The sequence below is a fragment of the Bison bison genome, unplaced genomic scaffold (genome assembly GCF_000754665.1).
Source record: "Bison bison bison isolate TAMUID 2011002044 unplaced genomic scaffold, Bison_UMD1.0 scf7180017864166, whole genome shotgun sequence".
Lineage (NCBI taxonomy): Eukaryota > Metazoa > Chordata > Mammalia > Artiodactyla > Bovidae > Bison > Bison bison.
The window spans coordinates 2589382-2613718 of record NW_011494738.1 but is presented as its reverse complement, the minus strand read 5'-3'; the positions used below and the strand labels follow the sequence as shown (position 1 = coordinate 2613718).

The following is a 24337-nucleotide window of genomic DNA, read 5'->3' as shown; positions in this document are numbered from 1 at the left end:
TGCCAGGAGAAATATCAATAACCTCAGATATGCAGACGACACCACCCTTATGGCAGAAAGTGAAGAAGAACTAAAGAGCCTCTTGATGAAAGTGAAGGAGAGTGAAAAAGTTGGCTTTAAACTCAACATTCAGAAAACTAAGATCATGGCATCCGGTCCCATCACTTCATGGCAAATAGATGGAGAAACAATAGAAACAGTGGCTGACTTTATTTTTGGGGGCTCCAAAATCACTGCAGATGGTGACTGTAGCCATGAAATAAAAAGATGCTTACTCCCTGGAAGGAAAGTTATGACCAACCTAGACAGTATATTTAAAAAGCAGAAATATTACTTTCCCAACCAAGGTCCGTCTAGTCAAACCTATTGTTTTTCTAGCAGTCATGTATGGATGTGAGAGCTGAACCATAAAGAAAGCTGAGAGCCAAAGAATTGATGCTTTTGAACTGTGGTGTTGGAGAAGACTCTTTAGAGTCCGTTGGACTGCACGGAGATACAACCAGTCCATCCGAAAGGAAATCAGTCCAGAATATTCACTGCAAGGACTGATGCTGAAGCTGAAACTCCAATATTTTGGCCACCTGATGCAAAGAGCTGACAAATTTGAAAAAACCCTGATGCTGGGAAAGATTCAGAGAAGGCAATGGCACCCCACTCCAGTACTCCTGTCTGGAAAATCCCATGGACAGAGGAGCCTGGAAGGCTGCAGTCCATGGGGTCACTGAGGGTCGGACACGACTGAGTGACTTCACTTTCACTTTTCACTTTCATGTATTGGAGAAGGAAATGGCAACCCCCTCCAGCGCTCTTGCCTGGAGAATCCCAGGGACGGGGGAGCCTGGTGGGCTTCCGTCTATGGGGTCATACAGAGTCGGACACAACTGAAGTGACTTAGCATGCATGGGAAATACTGAAGGTGGGTGGAGAAAGGGACTACAGAAGATGAGATTTTGGTGCCATCACCCACCCAAAGGACATGAGTTTGAGTAAACTCTGGGAGTTGGTAATGGACAGGGAAGCCTAGCGTCCTGCAGTCCATGGGGTCACAAAGAGTCCTACGTGACTGAGCGACTGAACCGAACTGAGATATAAGTGCTCAGATAAAAGATAACTAGATAATATCTGATTTAATATAAACCTGGACAGTTTAGAAAAGACCTGGAAAAAATTAAGTTATCATAGAAATGCAATTGAAACTGTAAAAAATACTCAAGAAAACAGACATTTCTGAAAAGGAACAAAGCAGGAAAAGTAAAAACAAACACAACAGGTTTAGAGTAAATGATAGATATGAAAAAGGACAAACAATAAACTAATAACTGGAGCCCAAGAAGACCATCATAATAACAGAATAAATATTTAAAGATATAATTACAGAAAGATTTACTAAATATTGAAACAGCATTCCATGTCTCAGAAAACTCTGAAAGAAACAAAATACTGCCACTATAAAAAGAAAATCAGAGGCCTCCAACTTCAACTCTAGAACATAATATCCACTACAAAGTTTCTCAAAAAAATGTGTCCCAAATTTACCTAATTAAACTGCTACATAAAATCATTTAATTCTCTGGTGGTCGAGCAGTTAGGACTCCGCACTTCACTGCTGAGGGCCCATTTCAATCATTGGTCGGGGAACTAAGATCCCACAAGTCGAGCCACACAGCCAAAAATAATTTAAAAATAAATAAAATCATTATTCAATTATAAATATGAAAGAATTCGAGGAACATTATCTTCATGGGTCCTTTTAGATGACTCGTTTAAAGAAAAGAATTTAGTCTTCCAAGCGAGACTGGAAAAATCATGGCAAAATAACTGCTGATAAACTTCTAAGCTATTTAATCATAGAACTATAAGAAAAAATAAAATGAAGGTATTAAGATGCCAGTAATGGCAACCCACTCCAGTGTTCTTGCCTGGAGAATCCCAGGGGTGGGGGAGCCTGGTGGGCTGCCGTCTATGGGATCACACAGAGTCAGACACGACTGAAGCGACTTAGCAGCAGCATGCTTACCTTATGGAACAAAAACATATAGTCTTAAAACATAAAACAGTATGATATTTTACATCAAGAAAGTAAACAGAACAAGAAATTAACATTTTTAAAATGTAACCTTTTAGTGAACAGCCATACTTCAAACCTGAGAAAACTCAAACTTCTCTTTTCAAGAACATGCCCTCAAATAAAAATGCTAAGGTTATATCCTTGAAGAAGATGATTAATCATTCTATTTAAAGATCTAAAAATAACTCCAAAGATTAAGTTTAATTAATATTAAATGTATGAATGCTAAACCTCAAAATTCATAGCACCTCAAAAAATAACTCTATGAATGATCACTGATCCATGAAAATACAAGTGAAAAATGAAATCTACATTGGTTTGTTCAACTCTGTAATATACCAACAGAATCAAAGGATAAGCCACATGAGCTTAAGTATGACATATTTTATATATTTAATATTGAAATAGGCACCTCTTCCCAGAAGGCTCAGTGATAAAGAATCCTCTTGCCAATGCAAGAGACACAGAAGAGGCAGGTTCAATCCCTGGATCAAGAAGAAACTCTGGAGGAGAAAATGGCGACCCATTCCAGTAATCTTTCCTGGGGAATTCCATGGACAGAGGCGCCTGGCGGGCTACAGTCCATGGAGTTGTAACAGCTGCATGACTAAGCAAACATACACATTGAAATAGGCAGCCTCACATAACATTGTTTATAAAACACTTTACTAATAAATATGTTGAAGGTTATGTTTAACGTTTAAGGTTACACAGACTAAGCAGACTCTGAAGAACAAAAAATGAAAAATGGTCCATCAAAAGCCAAAACAGCATGTTGTGCAGTTATCACAGAAAACTGTCCTATGACGTCACAGTAGGTTGGCTTTTAGCTTCCAATTTATCAGTGTTGTTTTAAATTTAGCAAAATAAAGAGAAAACCTATTTCCTTCATAATCAGCTATATTTTCACTTAGAATCTTCTATATTTATACATAAAGGTATTCTTATTTACAAAGCAGTTTAGAATACTTACTGTGAATGCATTTATGAAGCAAAGGTAAAGTAGCTGGGAAAGAAGGCAAGAAAAGAAATAAAGGGCAGACTCCTTGTTAAACATAAACTTTAAGTTGCATGTAGCAAATGATGTTCTATAAGAATAATTTTCATGTGGGAAGATACACAGATGTTTGGTACATTTCCCCTTTCTTGTGGGGTTTTCTCAATTTAATTCTTACTGCCATCTAACTGAAAATCTGCCTTCCAAACTCAATTTTATGAAAATCTTGGTGAGTTCTGTACAGGGAAGATACTCCCATACAAACAGTGGAGTAATAAATTTTCTAAGTCTCTGCATTCAGCCTTCAGTTCAATCACAGTGACACACCATTGATGTTGATGACTTTTCCAGCTACCTGCAGTTTTCAGAATTCTGTATTAAATTTCTATCCATTGATCATCCAGTTTAAGTTCACTTTGAGCCACAGGATAGGTACAATGACATGCAAGAGGAATATAGCTCCCCTTGGGGGAAGAGGCAACATACTCCAAAGTTTCAGCAATGAACAACTTTGGAAGATAAACTCCACAGATGGGGAAGAAGCTATACTACATGGGCAGTTCCTCTTTCTCACTTTAAGTCCAGGTGGTCCAACCACTCTTCCTCATCTAGAAATTATCATCCATAGTTTGGTTCAAACCTTGAAGTGTTCTGGATTTTCTGTTAATTAAAAAACAAAAAAGACTCTTCCATTATACAGTGAAACACAGATCACTACAGTTATTTAAAAGAGGGAGAAAGATACAGGCAAGCAAAGCAGATTACTAAAATTTGTCTTATTATTCACAGTGCAGAGCAGACACTAGAGCCTAGATCACCTTACTTAAGAAACACCTAATGCAACAAAAGGAGTAAAATACCAAGGGATTGATCTACCTAAGGAGACAAAAGACCTGCATGCAGAAACTATAAGACACTGATGAAAGAAATTCCAGATGACACAAACAGATGGAGAGATATACCATATTCTTGGATCAGAAGAATCAATACTGTGAAAATGACTATACTACCCAAAGTAATCTACAGATTCAATGAAATTCCTATCAAACTACCAATGGTATTTTTCACAGAAATAGAACAAAAAATTTCACAATTTGTATGGAAACACAAAAGACCCTGAATAGCCAAAGCAATCTTGAGAAAGAAGAATGAAGCTGGAGAAATCAACCTTCCTGACTTCAGACTCTACTACAAAGCTACAGTCATTAAGACAGTATGGTACCGGCACAAAAACAGAAATAAAAACCCATGGAACAAGACAGAAACCCCAGAGATAAACCCATGCACCTATGGGCACCTTTTTTTTGACAAAGGAGGCAAGATTATACAATGGAAAAAAGCGTCTTCAATAAATGGTGCTGGGAAAACTGGACAGCTACATGTAAAAAAAATAAAACAAGGATACTTTTTAACACCAAATACAAAAATAAACTCAAAATGGATTAAAGATTTAAATGTAAGGCCAAAAACTATAAAGCACTTAGGGGAAAATATATGCAGTACACACTTTGACATACTAACAGCAAGATCCTCTTTAACCCACCTCCTAGAGTAACTGAAATAAAAACAAAAGTAAACAAATGGGACTTGAAGTTTTTGCACAGCAAAGGAAACAATAAACAAGATTAAAAGACAATCCTCAGAATGGGAGAAAACAATTGCAAACAAAACAACTGACAAAGGATTATCTCCAAAATACAGAAGCAGTTTATGCAGCTCAATACCAGAAAAACAACCCAATCAAAAAATGGACAGAAGACCTAAACAGATATTTCTCCAAAGAAGACATACAACTGGCTAGTAAACACATTAAAGGATGCTCAACATTGCTCATTATTGGAGAAATGTAAATCAAAACTACAATGAGGTATCACCTCACATCTGTCAGAATGGCCATCATTAAAAAATCTACAAACGATAAATACTGGACAGGATGTGGAGAAAAGGAAACACTTTTGCACTGTTGGTGAGAACATAAACTGATACAACTACTATGGAGAACAGTATAGAGATTCCTTAAAAAAAAAAAACAAAAAACTAGGAATAGAACTACCATGCATGTGTGTGTGCATGCTAAGTCGCTTCCATCACGTCTGACTCTTTGCAACCATATGGACTGTAGCCCTCCAGGCTCCTCCGTTCATGGGATTCTCTAAAGAAGAATACTGGAGTGGGCTGCCATGCCCTCCTCCAGGGGATCTTTCTGACTCAGGGATCAAATCCGCATCTCTTACGTCTCCTGCACTGGCAAGCAGGTTCTTTACAACCAGTGCCACCTGAGAAGCCAGAATTACCATATGACCCAACAATCCCACTCCTGAGCATACACCCTGAAAAAACCATAACTGAAAGAGACACAAGTACCCCAAAGTTCTTTGTAGCACTTTTTACAAAAGCTAGGACATAGAACCAACCCAGATGTCCGTCGATAGATGAATGGACACAGAAATTGTGGTACATATATACAATGGAACATTGTTGTTCTTCAGTTGCTAAGTAATGTCCAACTCTTCACAACCCCATGGACTTCAGCATGCCAGGCTTCCCTTTACCTCATCATCTCCCAGAGTTTGTCCAAGTCCATTTCATTGGTGATGCCATCCAACCATCCATGAGGAGGATATATAATGGCACATTCAGTTCAGTTCAGTCACTCAGTCGTGTCTGACTCTTTGCCACCCCATGAATCGCAACACGCCAGGCCTCCCTGTCCATCACCAACTCCCAGAGTTTACCCAAACTCGTGTCCATCGAGTCAGTGATGCCATCCAGCCATCTCATCCTCTGTCGTCCCCTTCTCCTCCTGCCCCCAATCCCTCCAAGCATCACGGTCTTTTCCAATGAGGCAACTCTTCGCATGAGGTGGCCAAAGTATTGGAGTTTCAGCTTTAGCATTAGTCTTTCTAATGAACACCCAGGATTGATCTCCTTTAGGATGGATTGGTTGGATCTCCTTGCAGTCCAAGTGACTCTCAAGAGTCTTCTCCAACACCACAGTTCAAAAGCATCAATTCTTCGGCGCTCAGCTTTCTTCACAGTCCAACTCTCACATCCATACATGACCACTGGAAAAACCATAGCCTTGACTAGACGGACCTTTGTTGGCAATGTCTCTGCTTTTCAATATGCTGTCTAGGTTGGTCATAACTTTCCTTCCAAGGAGTAAACGTCTTTTAATTTCACGGCTGCAGTCACCATCTACAGTGATTTTGGAGCCCAAAAATATAAAGTCTGACAGTTTCCACTGTTTCCCCATTTCCCATGAAGTGATGGGACCAGATGCCATGATTTTCGTTTTCTGAATGTTAAGCTTTAAGCCAACTTTTTCACTCTCCACTTTCACTTTCATCAAGAGGCTTTTTAGTTCCTCTTCACTTTCTGCCATAAGGGTGGTGTCATCTGCATATCTGAGGTTATTGATATTTCTCCCGGCAATCTTGATTCCAGCTTGTGCTTCTTCCAGTCCAGCATTTCTCATGATGTACTCTGCATATAAGTTAAATAAGCAGGGTGACAACATACAGCCTTGACGCACTCCTTTTCCTATTTGGAACCAGTCTGTTGTTCCATGTCCAGTTCTAACTGTTGCTTCCTGACCTGCATACAGATTTCTCAAGAGGCAGGTCAGGTGGTCTGGTACCTGTCAGTCCTCATGAGGTGGATAAACCTACAGCCTATTGTACAGAGTGAAGTAAGTCAGAAAGAGACAAATATCTTAATTATTATCACATATACATGGAATGTAGAAAGACAATACTGACGATCCTACATGCAGGGAAGAAAAGGAGACACAGACATGAAGAACAGACTTTTGAACTCAGTGGGAGAAGGAGAGGGTAGGATGATTTGAGAGACTAGCACTGAAACATATATATTGCCATATGTCAAACAGATAGTCAGTAGGGATTTGCTCAGTGACACAGGGAGTACACCCAGTGCTCTGTGACAACCTAGAGGGGTGGGATGGGGTGGGAGATGGGAGGAAGGTGCAAGAGGGAGGAGGTATATGAATACCTGTGGCTGATTTATGTTGATATACGGCAGAAACCAGTACAATATTGTAAAGCAATTATCCTCCAATAAAAAATTAAAAAAAAAAAAAGAAATACCTAAGTGGAGAGTCATATATCCATTTACATCACTATGTTTTTTGCAAAAGCTCAGGCTTGTACTTTTCCTTTTCTCTTCCTTTTTAAAAAATACTCTACTTCCCTACTTCCAAACAAGAATCTAGAACAACTGATGCAGTACTTGAGCATGTAGAAGTACTCTATGTACTACATCTCCTTGGTTTAAAATCGCTGCTTAAGTTAAAATATTTTTGTATTACCCAATACAAAACATAATTAGGGTGGAAAATTTGCTGCCAAAGAAACTAAATAAATCCTATTTAGCAGTATAGAATTTATAGGATTTATTTAAGCTAAATAAATCCTAATAAATGACTGAAAATAAGTGATTAAATGTTATTCACTGGTTTGGATTATCTTGATCACTCTTCCTCCATTAACATAAAAATTGCAAGTTAACTATATCCTGAAATATAAATCACTAAATATTTATATTTAGTAGGAGCTTCCCTGGTGGCTCAGATGATAAAGAACTTGTCTACAATGCAGGAGACCTGGGTTCAATCCCTGGGTTGGGAAGATCCCCTGGAGAAAAGAAAGGCTATCCACTCCAGTATTCTGGCCTAGAGAATTCCATGGGCTGTATAGTTCATGGGGTTGCAAAGAGTAGGACACCACTGAGAGACTTTCACTTTCACTTTATGGTATCCCAGCCTCTGATCTAAGTTTGGGAGTTAGGACAGTGAACAAGATATAATCCCTGCTCTCATGGAACATTCTTTCTAATGAGGGGAATCAATAAACAAAGTAGCAAATAAATAACTGCAGCCAGTGATAAGAACTATGAAGATACTAAAATAGGATAACATGGAGCACAGTGGATACAGACTAGGTAGACACATAAAACTACATGGCTATGTTTTCTGTTTTTCTGCATTGGGGGAATACAAGACACAGTATTTCTCAAATGTATGTTGATCTGGAATCCTTCTGTCAATGAACATGTATTAGCTCACTGAATCAATTCGGGAAATGCTATTCTAACCCATACACAAGCAACAGCAAGATCAAAACTTATATACAGCACTCCTGATTCTAAAATACAGTGTTTTTACATCACCTCATTTGTGAGAGTTGAAATAATAACAGTACATATTTCATAGAATCGCAGTGTAAAATAAAGGCAATTCATCTAAAACACCTGACACAGGGCTTAGTACACTTTTCTGATAAATAAGTATTATTGTTACTATTAATACAGTACTCTATACACGATATCTTCCCCTGTCATCCCAGGGTGACTTTTGTTTCCCTCTTTTAATACTCTGAACCCTTTATCTCTGACAGGCCTTGATTCATTTTGTTCACGTCTCTATGAATAAAGATTGCACGCAGCACAGCCTCAGTGAAAGCTTAAGCTTTCTATGCAGTTGTACAGAATATTCAAGGTGGATCAAATGTGAATGTGGGAAAAAAGAAACTTCATATAAAAGTAATCTCCCCCTCAAGAAATACAAATCATATTACAGCAAGGCTTCCATGAAACATCTTCATAACAGTATATATCACATATTGAAAACACTTTTATAAATTAATATCATCAGTAATAGATCATTTTCTTCCTGATAAAATGCACTATCATTTCATTTCTGTTGTATTCCTGGAGAAATATATTACCTGCACTTTACCAAGAAAAAACATGAGAGAAACCCAAACCGAAAGACATTTTACAAAACAAATTGCCTGAACTCTTCAAAAATGTTAAAATCATAAAAGTAAGGACTGAAAAACTGTTACAGGAGGCTAAAGAGACATAATATCTAAATATAAAAAATAATCCTGGACTGACCCTGAACCAATAAAAAAAAATTTATTTGCTGAAAAGGAGAGTAGTGGAACAACTGGCAAAACTGAGAAATCTGCAAATTACATACCATCTGTAGATTAAATAAAGTACTGCATCAATGTTAACTTCCTAATCTTGATTACTTTATAGCAGATATATAAAAGAATTTCATTGCCTCTACGAAGTTCACACAAAAGTAGGTAAAGAAGCTTTCTGAGTATAATTTAATCTAAAAATGCTTCCAATAAACGACATATGGGTATACAGTGATAAAAAATGATACAGTGGACAAAGACAAAAGAACAAACTTTGGGTGAAAGGCATATAAGAATCTTTGTAATGTTATTTCCATAAATCTGAAATTATTTCAAAACAAAACACTTTTGTCTAATAACAGAATAGAAAAAAAAAAGGAAAAATGACAAATAGTCACAAGAAAAGATGTTCAATGTCATTAGCAATCACGAAAAATACAAAGTAAAATCACAACGAGATACCACTAATTCCTATTAAAATGACTAAAATGTAAAAAAGCAAAATAAAAAGCTGTCAGTTCCAAATGACATGGTAAGGATGCGGGGCAACTGAAACTCAAACATTACTGGAGAGAATGCAAAATGGTAGAGTCACTTTGTAAGAAATTTCCAAACTTTTCCAAAGTTAAATATATACTTGGACTTCCCTGGTGGCTCAGACAGTAAAGCGTCTGCCTACAGTGCGGGAGACCTGGGTTCAATCCCTGGGTCGGGAAAATCTCCTGGAGAAGGAAACTGCAGTCCACTCCAGTATTCTTGCCTGAAAAATCCCATGGATGGAGGAGCCTGGTAGGCTACAGTCCATGGGGTCGCAGAGAGTCAGACACGACTGAGTGACTTCACTTCACTTCACTTCCAAACTTTTCCAAAGTTAAATATATACTTACCACATGACCTAACAATCCTAAATATTAATTTAGGAGAAATGAAACCTTATATTTAAAACAAAACCTACATGCAAAAGTTTGTAGCAATTTACTCACATGCAAAAGTTTGTAGCAATTTATTCACAATCACTGAACACTGAACATCACAATTCAAATGTCCATCAATTGATAAATGGATACACTGTGGTGCACTCATACAATGGAATACTACTTAGCAATAATGAAAGAACTATTGATACATGCAACAATATGTATGTTGCTCAAAAGCAGTATGCTAAGTGAAAGAAGTCAGTCTCAAAAGTCCCATGTTGTATTATTTCATATATATTTATGTGCTTAGTCACTCAGTTGTGTTTCACTCTTTGTGACCCCACGGACTATAGTTGACCAGGCTCCTCTGTCCGTGAGGATTCTCTAGACAAGAATACTAGAGTGGGTTGCCATGCCCTCCTCCAAGGGATCTTCCCAACCATGGGACTGAACCCAGGTCTCCCACATTGCAGGCAGATTCTTTACCGTCTAAGTCACCAGGGAAGCCCATATATTTATGACATTTTGTTAAAAAGCAAACTACAGGGGAGTTCCCTGGTAGTCTTGTGGTTAGGACTCTGGGCTTCCACTGCCATGGCCTAGGTTCAATCCTTGGTCAAGGAACTTAGATTTCCCCAAGCTATATGGCAGGGCCAAAAAAAGAGCAAAATACAGGGATGAAAACAGAAAACAGATCAGTGGTTGTAGGCGTAAAGTCAGGAGAGAATGCTGATAAAAATACGAAACATGATGAAATTCTGGAAGGTGATGAACTCTTCTGTGTCTTGATTATCACTGTCATTACACATTTTTATACATACATCAAAACTCATACAACTGTTCACTAAAAAGAATGAATTCTACTCTACACAAATTTTAAGAATATGTATTTTTAAATTCACAAGGAAAAAATTATTTTCATAGACATTTTATTTGCAGCCTAATAAAGACTAGGTGGGTACTATTACTCTCATTTTGTAAGTGAGGAAACTGAATCATACAGTAAACAAGTGAACTTACAAATAACATGTGGCAGAACCAAACTATAGTACAAATACTTTGATTCTACATAAATAATTTATTCTCTTAATTTTCTCACGTTCCACTAAACTTTATGGACTACAGAGTGCTTGAAGACAAATATGATCAAAGATAAGGAGGGAAGAATAAAAGACAGGTACTGGAAGTATGCCGTTTAGAATTTGGCCTCTGTTCTTAATGAATTAAAAAATAGACCATAAAGGAATAAGCCTGAATAGTGATCCATATAGGCAACAAATTAACTGGCATTAAAGATTTAGCCCGTTAAATTCTTCCATAAAACTTTAATTTTTTAATGCTAAGAAAACACAGAAGCAAACATAAAACATTCACAGGTAACCTTGTAACTACTGCTACAATTTAAACTGTACCTGGTCTTCAGAGCAACACTGAGAACAATAATGGTGACTACAATTTACAAAAGATTTTATAACTTTAAATAGACATTTAAAGATATCCTCCCCCCAGAAAATATTATTCCCAGATGCTATCACTCAAGGGTAGAAAATGAAGAAGAACCTTTAAAAACACCTTTCTGGTTTCAAAATCAAAGAAATGGCAATATAATATTTGCCATACATACAACAGCTTGAGGGAAAATCTGGCTTAGTTTCTTAAGCAAAACATACAATTAAAAAAATTAAAATTGTTATCTGTACCATAAATAACATACTTCACCTAAAAACAGTGGTGTGGTTTCCTCTAAAGTAGTTGCATTCGGATCTGCCCCAGCTTCTAAAAGAATCTGTATGATCTTCCAATGTCCCTGACTTGCAGCAAGATGTAATGCACAGAAGCCTTCAAATGTCTTTGTCTTGATGTAGTTTTCAGATGAATCTATGAAAGAATAAACTATCAATTAGAAGATATCACTTCTATTTCTTGGGATTAAAAAACAAAGATTCTAAGAAGAATTTAATAAAATATTAAAAGATAAGTATAAATGGGAGGTCTTGTAGTTTAAAACTCTAGAAAACCAAGAAAAAGTTCTATACGGGTCACAGTGTAAACAGCTCTCCAGTAGTCCTAACACAGATTCTGCCCACATACTCATTTCTCCTCTATTTTTTGGTAATTGGGGGAAAGAGAGTGGCAGGAATTAAAAGGAAACATAAGAGCAAGATTAAAGATTTACTGAAATATTAACAAACTTGATTTTTTGAATTTCCGAATTTCCATGAGAAAATGGTCTCATTTGTAGCATTATTTCTTTGCATTCAACTAATAAGATGAAGGCAGTTTAAAATACACGTTTTCTAAGCTAAAACTACATTCTACTCACTAATGAAGACTGCATTTCTAAATAATAAAATGCACTCCAAATAAATTGAATTGTAACCAACAATTTATAAGGAACTTATGAATTAACTGACTTTTAAGTTTTCTGGGGTTTGTTAAGAAAATTTCTAAGTTTTGGTAACATTCAAGTTATGGAAATAATGTCCACATTAAATTTTCTGAAACTCCACAACAAAAGGTAATATTAAGTGACTTTCTTACTTGGCTTCCAAAACAATCAGATTCTAAACCCACAATAGAGGGATGGGCTGTAAGATGACTGGGGAAGGCATTTCTGAGAGTATTGATAAAAACAAAAAGTAGACAAATTTTAAGTAATATCTTTCTTGAAATATCAGAATTAAAACTAATGCTCCTGACTAAAACAATCACTGGTTCTAAGTAATTCTTATAATCATAACTCACTACTGGGGGTCTAAGCTACAACACAAATTTAAAAAATCAGCCTCCAACTTTATAAGATACACAACTAAATGGCAAGATAGAGTAGTTATATTTTAAAAGTTCCTATCACAAAGAAAGTGTTCCCCAGGTAAGTCAGAAACAGACATTTATTCAGCTATCCACAAAACTATCACGTTAAGGGACTTCCTGATGAGCCAGTAGCTAAATTCCACACTCCCAATGCAGGGGGCCTGGTTTCAATCCCTAGTCAGGGACCTAGGTCCCACATGCTCTAACTAAGAATTTGCATGCCACAACTAAAACCTGGTACAGCCAAATAAACAAATTAAAAAAAAAAATGTAATCTATTTCTATATATGTTGAAATTTTCTATAGAACATTTATACAGAGATATAGGTTCGATACAGATACATAAATAGCTCCCCAAAAGAAAATTTCAACATGATAGAGATGCTGATTCTTCCCAAAATAATAATAAATTTATTATAATTCTAAGCAAAATGTCAACAGAACTGAATGTTACTTGATTGACTGGTTTTATACCAGTAAAGTGACTGATGTTGATAGGGGTTGGGGAGAGTAGATAAGAATAACAAAGAATTTAGAAAAATAAAACAAGGAAAATATTGAGGGGAGCCTAGACTTTAAAAATTAAACCATGTGTTAAACTTAGAATAATAGAATAATGTGGTCCATCTGAACACAACTCTTTTTTCCCCCTTAAACTTAACTGTATTACTTGTTATTAACAAAAACAATCTACAAAACATGAGGGAATCCACCCACGAGAACTTTTTAAATTAATGCAGATTTTGACATAGCTGTAGAGCTTGATAAAGAACTAAGAGTTCAAAGCAACATATTAACTTGGTTTTGAATCTTATAATTTTTCACTCTTATCTTTAAATTGCAAAATAGTGCAAAAAGCAATTTTCATTAACTTAACACTTTTAAACAAATACCCAAGCAGTTTCCCAGTCATCTGTATTCATGCTCTGCTCACAGAACCTCCAGTGGTGGTGATGCCTTTGTGACAACAGGCTGAGACTGTAATAAAGAGTCCCCATCCTAATCTCTGTTAATGCAGGAGATACTCTAACAGTGATCTTTAGTTAGGAAGACCCAGCTTGAGATCTGTGAGATCAACGAAGACTTCCGAGGGCAGGGGACCCATGAGCTGACATTTCAGTGATGAGCAGGTGCTGGGGAAAGGGAGGCAGTGAAGAATACTCCTTATGTGAAAGGAGAACAGAGAGCAGGAGGACCTGAAGGGAGGCCAGTCAGGAGGCTGGGAAGTGATGACGATCCTCTCCTTGACAAAACTTTAGCCAGTCTCTTCTGAGCCTTCTTGAATAGGCCTAGACCCCATCCCAGGCCCCACATTCCCCAGTCGTATCTTTGGCCTCCCTAGCCCAGTTCCAGAAAAAATCCTGCTGAGTCAATTTAGCAAGAATCCCCCTACCCTGATACCCCCTCTTACTGGTTTTCCACTCATGAATCTCCTCACTCTGTTCCTTGACTATAAATTCTCACTATCATTATGTTCAAAGTTTAGCCAGCTCTCTTCCTCTGTCATGATAGTCTTGACAATGATTGCAATAACCCTGAATACACATTCTTATTCACTAAGCTAAATTGCCTTATTTATCTAAGGATTTCTAATATCTGTTATCATACCCAGCATAATATTTTCTTAATATGAACTAATATAAAGCACTATGAGTTAGATCATTTATTTGCCACATAAACGCACTTGTTCATAACGTTATAATTAATTACAAAAGTTTAAGTAACCTTTAGTCAGCAAATAGTTTAATATAGAACGGCATGATTAACTGTCAATACCAATTACACCAAACTTCCAATACAAGAAAGAAGAAAAGCAAATTTGTGATTTGTGCTAAAACTTTATACAGAAAGCTAAAGTGAAATATATTTATATATATATACAATACATACATATATATGCATATTAAACTTCTAAGTAATCCATACTACACTTGAGTGTTCTCCAACTTGAATGAGAAGGCCATGTATGACTGATTTCTAGGCTAGATTCTGGATCCAAAATAATGGTAAGCCAAAGCCTTTCTCACCATTTAAGACTCTTCCATCATTTTTTCTAGGCCTGAGCACCTTCATACTTTAGCGTACTAATAGAATGCTTTAGGAATCTCTGACAGTTCACTAATATTAGATGAAGTTCAAAAAGGCAGAAATTATATAATAAAAGACAATATAATGCAAGAGCTGAGCCACAAAAGATCAAGAGAATTATGAATCATATAAAACAAGGGTATAGAAAGTATAAAGAACGACAGAAATGTCAAACCTGCTTTGGAAACTTTTAAGATTAACCTGCAATACCAGGTTCACTGGTACAGATATGAAGATGCCACTGTCAGCAGCAAAAGAAAGCTCACTTCACCCTTCAAGACTAGAAATGTTCATAGGTCACCATCACTTTAAAAATACCTCCTTATATGAAACTGTATGCTAGCTAGACTTTTACAACATAGTCAGTTACATTGTACATTGACCAGTCTCCACTGGTCTTTTTTTTTTTGAATCACTCAGAAAAGTTCTAATTATAATCTTTCTTTAAAAGGCAGAGGACCTGAATAAAGTACGAACTTTAAGGGATGAGGCAGGGGAATTCAGAAAACATTTCTGAAAGTGACTAATAGGTTATATAGACCTTTTGTTTCATTTTAGTTGGATTTTTCTAGTTAGTGAATCAGAACCATACAGAACAACCAAACTCAAAGAAGACTGAGACCAAAAATGTCACCACCTACTAGAACAAGTCATATACAAGCTCCTACCCTCTGAAAATCCTGTTTCTTCTCTCCATCAGTCAGTCAGTCAGTTCAGTCACTCAGTTACGTCCAACTCTGCAACCCCATGGACTGCAGCACACCAGGCCTCCCTGTCCATCATCAACTCCCAGAGTTTACTTAAACTCACGTCCATTGAGTCAGTGATGCCACCCAACCATCTCATCCTCTGTCGTCCCCTTCTCCACCCACCTTCAATCTTTCCCAGCATCAGGGTCTTTTCAAAATGAGTCAGCTCTTCACACCTGGTGGCCAAAATATTGGACTTCAGCATCAGTCCTTGCAATGAATATTCTGGACTGATTTTCTTTCGGATGGACTGGTTGGATCTCTGTGCAGTCCAAGGGGCTCTCAAGAGTCTTCTCCAACACCACAGTTCTAAAGTATCAATTATTTGGTGCTTAGCTTTCTTTATGGTTCAGCTCTCACATCTATACATGACTATTGGAAAAACAATAGGTTTGACTAGACAGACCTTTGTTGGGAAAGTAATATTTCTGCTTTTTAATATGCTGTCTAGGTTGGTCATAACTTTTCTTCCAAGGAGCCAGTGACTTTTAATTTCATTGCTGCAGTCACCATCTGCAGTGATTTTGGCCCCTGAAAAAAATAAAGTCTGTTACTGTTTTCACTGTTGGCCCATATTTGCCATTAAGTGATGGGACCAGATGCCATGATTTTCATTTCTGTATGGTGAGTTTTAAGCCAAGTTTTGCACTCTCCTCTTTCTCTTTCATCAAGAGGCTCTTTAGTTCTGCTTCCATTTCTGCCATAAGGGTGGTGTCATCTGTATATCTGAGGTTATTGATATTTCTCCCGGCAATCTTGATTCCAGCTTGTGCTTCATCCAGCCCAGTTTTTCTCATGATGTACTCTGCATGTAAGTTAAATAAGCAGGGTAACAATATACACCCTTGACGTACTCCTTTCCCAATCTGGACCCAGTTTATTGTTCCATGTCAAGTTCTAACTGTTGCTTCTTGACCAGCATACAGATTTCTCAGGAGGCAGGACAGGTGGTCTGGTATTCCCATCTCTTTCAGAATTTTCCACAGTTTGTTGTGGTCCACACAGTCAAAGGCTTTGGCATAGTCAATAAAGCAGAAATAGATGTTTTTCTGGAACTCTCTTGCTTTCAATGATCCAGCGGATGTTGGCAATCTGATCTCTGGTTCCTCTACCTTTTCTAAATCCAGCTTGAACATCTGGAAGTTCACAGTTCACGTACTACTGAAATTCTTCATCAGTTCAGTTCAGTTGCTTAGTCATGTCCGACTCTTTGCAACCCCATGAACCGCAGCACGCCAGGCCTCCCTGTCTATCACCAACTCCCAGAGTTTACCCAAACTCATGCCCATTGAGTCAGTGATGCCATCTAACCATCTCATCCTCTGTCGTCCCCTTTTCCTCCTGCCTTCAATCTTTCCCAACATCTGGGTCTTTTCAAATGAGTCCACCCTAATCCTTGTGTATATATTGCAAGTAAATTAGATTTATCCAAAATTTATTTCATAATAGTCAACTCTAATAAAAATAGCAAGAGATTTTTATTTGACCTTTATATCAACTATGTTAACTATGGGTGGCCATCTTATCCTCTAAAAACATCAAGTCTAAAAAAAAAAAACAGTCATTAACAATGAAGATGGTATTTTTAATTTCTAAAAGAAAACACAAATGATTTACATAGCCAGTTCAAACATATTAAGTCAAAAGCATGCCTAATTTTATTCAGCAGCTAAAAGGAAAAAAAAATTATAAAACTGATGTGGGGGTACTTCCCTGTGCTCCAACAGTTAAGATTCCTTGTTCCCAATGCAGAGGGTGTGGGTTCAATCCCTGATCGGGAAAGTAAGATCCCACATTCTGAGTGGCCAAAAAGAAAAAAAGAAAACACTGATGTAGAAAGAGATAACAGTGTATCTAGAATGAGCTTTTTAACCAGAAACAGATATTCAAATCCATGCCTTTGTCACCAGAGATAGTTTGGGAATTCAAGCTATAGAATTAACTTCAAACAAATTCTGAACACATGCATTTTAAAATTTGAGTCATAAATCTTATTTTTTTAGTATCTTTAAACATTCAACTATAACAGACTCTAGAACATGTGATTTAAAAAGAAACCATGACAAACTGCCTGCATCATGATTTTTAGAGACTTTAGCCTTCCTATCACTCATCCCTTAAAACAAAACGAACAAAAAGCCAAGCCAAAAACACTGTAAGGATTATTTTCTTTCTAATCCATGAGGAAATCAGTCATTTTGATGAGCTATAGCCCTAAAAGACTACCTTCTGAATAGCCGTGCCTGGTGATGGTAAGTATAAAGAAAAGAAAAATCTGAGTTTCCATGATTAATGAAACGTAAACAGTGCACCAAATGTCATAACATGGAGTGTTATGTTCAATCTCAGTTTAAATTAACTGAACGTTAAAAATGCTTATTTTGACTAAACACTGGAAGCACGCTATAGTGGGAAAACATGAGTCAGAGAAAAGGATTCAAGTCAAATTTCCTAGTTCATTACATAAATTTTGACAAGTCCATTTCTCTAAGCCTTGCTTGATCTTTTCAACAATAAAATGGGTATAACAATGCCTCAATAGCAGCTTTGTATTTATTAGATAAATAATGTAAATCAAGCATCTAGTACAATGATTGCCACAAAGCAGGGCTCAATCACCATTAGCTCTCTTTCCATGCCCTGTTTCCTAAGTGTCAAACTCTTTGCTTAGTCTCATTTACTGAGCTCTTCACTCAGCAGTGTGCTGGCAAATGTGTAACTGGCTCAGAGGGAGAAGGAAAAAAAAGTTTATGGTATTGGTTTGTAGCACTGGCTGAGTTCTGGGGTAAAAACACTTCCACATAGCTGACCTCAACCTATGAGCATGAAGTCAATCAAATACAGAGTTGGAAAAAGATGTACATGATTACTCTCTGTCCCATTACTCTTGTTTTATTTTTCCACAACACTTTCGCCTTTTGAAATTATCTTGATTAACTGCTTAGGTATTTATTGTCTGTTCCCACCCTCACAGGATTAAAAACACCATAAAAGCAGAGATCTTGTCCCTCCCGCTCTCTTCTGTATCTCATTAAATATAAAAGCAAATTAATTGCTGAGTCCCAAAATTAAGGAAACCATAAAGTATTTCTAAAAAAGACTAATATACTCACACCCTCAATTTCAGCAGCACTGCTCTTTTTCTTTGGAGAAAGAATAAAAAATAAACATAACCAGTAACTACCAAATACTTAAATTAAAACAGCAGATACTTTTGCCATATCACCTAGCTTAGCAAGAAAAATCAGCCAGGCAGAAGCACCTACATATAAAGGACAACATTTATAGATGTGTAGCTGGAACACCATACTTACATAATTCAAGGTGGGCAATCTAAACATTCTTAATAACACAGAGGCAGTCACTGTATGACTACAGAAAGGTAAACAAATATTACTGTTAGTAAGTCATGTATTACCACTTTTTTTATTAATACAGCTTGTAAGTCCAACCTTTCATACGGTGAATTAACTTTACCTGCACGAATTAACATCCGCAAACATTCTACAGAGTTGTGATAAGATGCTTCGTGAATTGGCATCCATCCCCTGTTATCAGCAACATCAATGCTACGCCCCTTTTTGAGCAGTTTTCTTAATACTTTAACATTGCCTTCTCTGGCAGCAAGTCCAACCGTGGAGCATGTATCAGCATATGCCTCTGTAAAATCCATTCTTTTGACCAATCTACAAAACAAGGTAGAAAGAAAACACTATCATTAATAAATACTGTACTCCTAATTATTAAAAGATCACAGCTGATCTGTGGCATCTATTACATAATTGCTGAGGAAGAGCCTCAGCTTCTATGCTATCTACTATGCTATCTTCTATGCTATCAACTTCTATGCTATCTCAGTAGAGATAGCAACCTGTCATGTCATCATCTCTGCTAGACTAAACCAGGAAGTCTCTCTGTTTGGGGTAGGATTCCTTAGAGTGCTCATATTAAAGGTATCAAGGGAGTTTAAAGTGTTCTGTCACTCCTTGTCTGAACAACTTCTTCCTGCAGCCTTCTTCTTCCATTCAGACTCCAACAAAATACAGTCATTGGAATGCTGTTGATGAGAAAGCGTAAGGCCCTCAGTTAACCCCAAATGTATACTCTACTGTGTAGGGATGGCCATTTAACTACCAGCAACATTCAGCTTCAAGAATTAATTTCATAGCCCTTTACAGGAAAAAGCTAAACACACACACACACACAAAAAAAAAAAAAACAGAAAGAAGTGAAAGACTTTTTTTAAAGAACAAAAATAAGCAGTAATTCTAGTTTTTCTGCACCTGCAAGTCCTTTCCAGAAGGAGCGAAACTCTCAGGTTCTCTTTCCTTGATCAAACAGCCCCACTGACTGAATATGCTAAAATGAACAAAGAGCATCATAAAAAGATGGGTTCAGCTTTTCTACACTAGCCCAGAATGTTTTTCACAGAATTACTGCCCTCTTCTCACAATCTCCCTTCAAAGTTCATCTCAAGTTCCCCTGGAGTCAGTGTCCTATATAGCTCAGAATGTGACTCTTACAAAGACGATTTCTTGTTAGTCAAGCTATGAGGCAGATTAGGCTAAGACCCAGGATTTCAGGGCAATGGTTATCTCCCAAGGGGTAGCCCTTTCTCAGTAACACTTCAGTTTCATCCTTCCTTCAGTTTTTCTAAAGATCTTAGGAGGTAGTTCAGGAAATGCTAACAACATGTCTAGTCCAGTATGGGTAAAGAGGTTTCTAGAGCCATATTCTAAATAATTTAATCAGAAAGGTAGATTTGAGCAAAGAGGTTAAAAGTAAACATACACAGTATTTCTTGTACTGCTAGAAAAATTTAAACGTATCTATGGTCATATTTGGAGAAGGCAATGGCAACCACTCCAGTTCTCTAGCCTGGAAAATCCCATGGATGGAGAAGCCTGGTAGGCTGCAGTCCATGGGGTTGCTAAGAGTCGGACACTACTGAGCGACTTCACTTTCATTTTTCACTTTCATACATTGGAGAAGGAAATGGCAACCCACTCCAGTGTTCTTGCCTGGAGAATCCCAGGGTTGGGGGAGCCTGACGGGCTGCCATCTCTGGGGTCACGTAGAGTCAGACACGACTGAAGCGACATAGCAGCAGCATGGTCATATTTTGGAGAAGGCAATCGCAACCCACTCCAGTACTCTTGCCTGGGAAATCCCATGGACGGAGGAGCCTGGTAGGCTACAGTCCATGGGATCACGAAGAGTTGGACATGACTGAGCCACTTCACTTTCACTTTTCACTTTCATGCACTGGAGAAGAAAATGGCAACCCACTCCATATTCTTGCCTGGAGAATCCAGGAATGGGAGCCTGGTGAGCTGCCATCTATGGGGTCGCACAGAGTCAGACACGACTGACATGACTTAGCAGTAGTAGCATGGTCATATTTGGGGGTTCCAAGGTGGCATGGCACAGAGGTAAAGAAACCGCCTGCAAATGCAGGATTCACATGCAGGAGACTCAGCTCAATCCCTGGGTTGGGAAGATCCTTTTAAGCAGGTATCAGCAACTCACTCTAGTATTTTTGCCTGGAAAATTCCATGGACAGAGGATCCTGGCAGGCTACAGTCAATGGGGTCGCAAAAAGTCAGATGCGACTGCGCACACACACAATGGTCATATTTAAATATTAAAACTGATTCTATAGAGAGCTAAGGTTAGCTACGATTTAATCTGATTGAATCAACTGGTCCATTACTAAGAAAGTGAAGATATTTACTACAGAACATTTAATCATTCAGTTAATAATTATTTACTGAACACCAATTAAATGATCAGCAATAAGGAGAATATAAGATCACAAAGACATAAATTCTATCTCGTTATGTACCATCTCACAGAAACAATAAATATATGTGATTCAAAATAGAAAACAGAAAGCGCCATAAGAGAAGTATAGAGAGAGAGTCATGAGTAGTCAAAGCAGGGGAAAACTACTTCAAGCTGTACCTAAAAGATAAGGGAGGCTGTGACACTGAGATAACATGCAAAAGAGCATTTCTAGACAGAAGGAAAAAAACATAACTAAACTTATGGAAATGAACAAGCAAGGGTGAGTAAGGTCCAGTGAGTAAAGGAAGCAATCAATTCACTTTGGAAGGATTAGGTACACAGTAGAAAACTGAGATTACAGAGGTAGCCAAATTATGGAGAATCTTGAATGCTAAACTGTACATTTCTGAACCACACTACTTGTAGCGAGGGCCATTACATCCAAGTTTCACAAAAAAGAACAAATCACACACTTTAGGACAATTTATAAACATATTCATCTAAGAGAAAAAAACTTTTTTTTCTACATAGGAAAATCACACACACACACACATACAAGAGTACTATTCCAAAGACATTAAAAACAGCATTCAAGTAAAAACAGGTAAGCATCCCTTCTGGCTTTTCTCACAGTTACAAATACTGTTAATAGATCCAGATTAATATGCAGTAATCTGAAAAAAATTAACAGAACTGGATATCTTTGTACTTAAGAGAAAGAGAGTCCAAAAGAAATGTACTATAATAGCAGTATCGTTCTCTTCAACCCTTAATACAACAAGTTAACATGAATAAACTGTTTATCTTACTTAGGGACTTCCTTGCTGGTTCAGTAGCTAAAATCCCAAGTTTCCAATGCAGGGTGCCAGAGTTCAATCCCTACTCAGGAAACTAGATCCTACATGCTGTGACTAATATTTTGCATGTCTCAACAAAACTGAAGAGCCCGTGTGTGCAACCAAGACCCAGCAAGGCAAATAAATAAAGATCTCTTTTAATAAAACCTATGTTCTAGACTAAAAGAGAATACAAAGAAAATACATATAATGTACTAACAAATATGTATGATAAATATACCTCAGCTTGACCTAAACTGGTAAAATATCAGCTATAAAAATAAATCTTGAGGCACTTAAGGAAATCTGAACATAGAATAAATATTTGATGATGTAATTATTCTTAGATGTAATACTGGCACTCTGGTTATTAAGAAAATGTCCTTATTCTTAGAATTACTTAGCAGTTAAGTCACAGCACAAGCAGCTTCAGACATTTCAAAGTATATAAAGAGAAATAAAAGGTAAAGCAACTGTGGCAAAATGTTAAGTATTGGATCCATGTGGAGGACATAAATGGTCACCATACTCTATATTTCTAACTTTTCTGTATGTTTGAAATTTAACAGAAAAATTGGGAGAGGGAAACTAACCATTCCAGGCAATGTGAAACCACAACTTGAAGAAAGTTAAGACCTGGTTACTCTTAAATTAAGTTTTTCTTTGTGACATTTTTCTGCTGACTTCTTAAGAGTATAAATAATACTCTTTGAACCTGGATGTTCTAGTATTCTTTTACACAGTTGAAGACTATAAAACATAAAAAAGAACAAGCATTTCTTGAGCTTCTGTTCTCACATAAACATGGCCTTGATGGCCCAAGTGAGCTTCCTAAACAGTATTTCCGAGCAGCAGCTCTAACCTGAAGATCAAAACGTTTTTTAGGATACTTGACCTGTGGGATAAACTCATGAAATCTGTTCAATTCTTCAACAGAGAAACGTACACAGATGCCAGGAGGTCCCACATATGGCTTCCAAAGCCTATGCACAAGCTAAAAACATTTATCTACATTTTTCTGAGTGAGTTTCTGAGTATACTAAAGATGACTAAGATAGTTTCACACAGAAAATTTTAATATATAAGCAGTTTTTGCTGAAATAATGATAGCTCTTCCATAGCCACAAAACTTCTGTAGTAAACTTTGTTTTTGAAAGGTAAAAAAGATTTTTTTAATGTAAATAAAGTCAAATACAGATTACAATCCGAGCTTGCATTCCCCTAGCTCTTGTTAAATGGGCAGAAATCCAGTTTTCAAAGCATAAGAAATGTCTTTCTACGTGCCACATAAGGTGCCCATAAACAGTTCGTCTCCGTGTATCTAGACCACGCCACCCAAGATACCCACCCTCTCCCTCCTCCTCCCATTTGAAAAAAGTAAATACACCCAACCTTAAAGCCACACTGAAAGGATTGTGGGTACTGTAGTCTTCTGACCACACGCACCTCCGGAAAGGTAGGGTGATAAACAGAGGCTGCTGAAAAATCCATTGCTTACCAGGGAGGAAATCAATGCTTCCAAATACCCTAAGCAAGCAGACAAAATAACAATGTTGACTGAGGCAGAGTAGGAAACCGTTCCGCGAACTGCAAGTCCCAGTGTGCTTTGCGCCCCCAAGAAGGGAGTGCAGGCTTTTGCGCCTACGCAGCCGGTTTCTTGCGTCCGGAAAGTCGTAGACTTTGCCGGCAGCACCTCCAAGACAGCAGCTCAGAGACCACGAGGGGACGGCCGCTGCCGCCGCCGCCACCACCGCCAGCCACCACGGAGGAAAAGCAAGGGAAGGATGTGGGTTTTTGGTTACGGGTCTCTCATCTGGAAGGTGGACTTCCCATATCAGGACAAGCTGGTTGGCTATATCTCAGGCTACAGCAGGCGCTTCTGGCAGGGCAGCACCGACCACCGCGGAGTTCCTGGCAAGGTGAGGCGCAACCTGTCCCCCACACTTACTGTCCCCGGAGTTCTGTTCCTCAAGTCCTTGTCCAGCTCTGCAGGACTCAACACCCCACCACCGAAGGTCAGTAGGTTAAGGATACTGCTGCTACCTCTGTGCACCTTCCTCGGCCACCTGCCCCCGACTCTGGGATCCTAAACCAAGGGCAGTCCTTTTGAAGCCGCTGGAGATGCTGGTG

General features: G+C 37.8%; 2 protein-coding genes across 6 annotated transcripts in view; one reads left to right on the top strand and one right to left on the bottom strand.

The window, feature by feature from the left end:
- Positions 1-24337, bottom strand: part of ASB3 (ankyrin repeat and SOCS box containing 3) — a 128457-nt gene that overhangs the window by 67504 nt on the left and 36616 nt on the right. For 2 of the 3 annotated variants that reach the window (XM_010841686.1, XM_010841687.1), the window contains exons 2-3: positions 19062-19270; positions 11653-11811 (exon numbers count right to left, since the gene is read on the bottom strand). In XM_010841686.1, the coding sequence (XP_010839988.1) occupies positions 11653-11811; positions 19062-19257 (355 nt within the window). In that variant the 5' untranslated portion in view covers positions 19258-19270. Of the gene's footprint in view, positions 1-11652; positions 11812-19061; positions 19271-23705; positions 23789-24337 lie in introns of those variants that run through there. The other variant, XM_010841688.1, reaches the window with a different exon arrangement.
- Positions 23840-24337, top strand: part of CHAC2 (ChaC, cation transport regulator homolog 2 (E. coli)) — a 9636-nt gene continuing 9138 nt past the window's right edge. For 2 of the 3 annotated variants that reach the window (XM_010841691.1, XM_010841690.1), the window contains exon 1: positions 23846-24126. In XM_010841691.1, coding sequence (XP_010839993.1) covers positions 23992-24126 — 135 coding nt within the window. In that variant the 5' untranslated portion in view covers positions 23846-23991. Of the gene's footprint in view, positions 24223-24337 lie in introns of all 3 variants that reach the window. The other variant, XM_010841689.1, reaches the window with a different exon arrangement.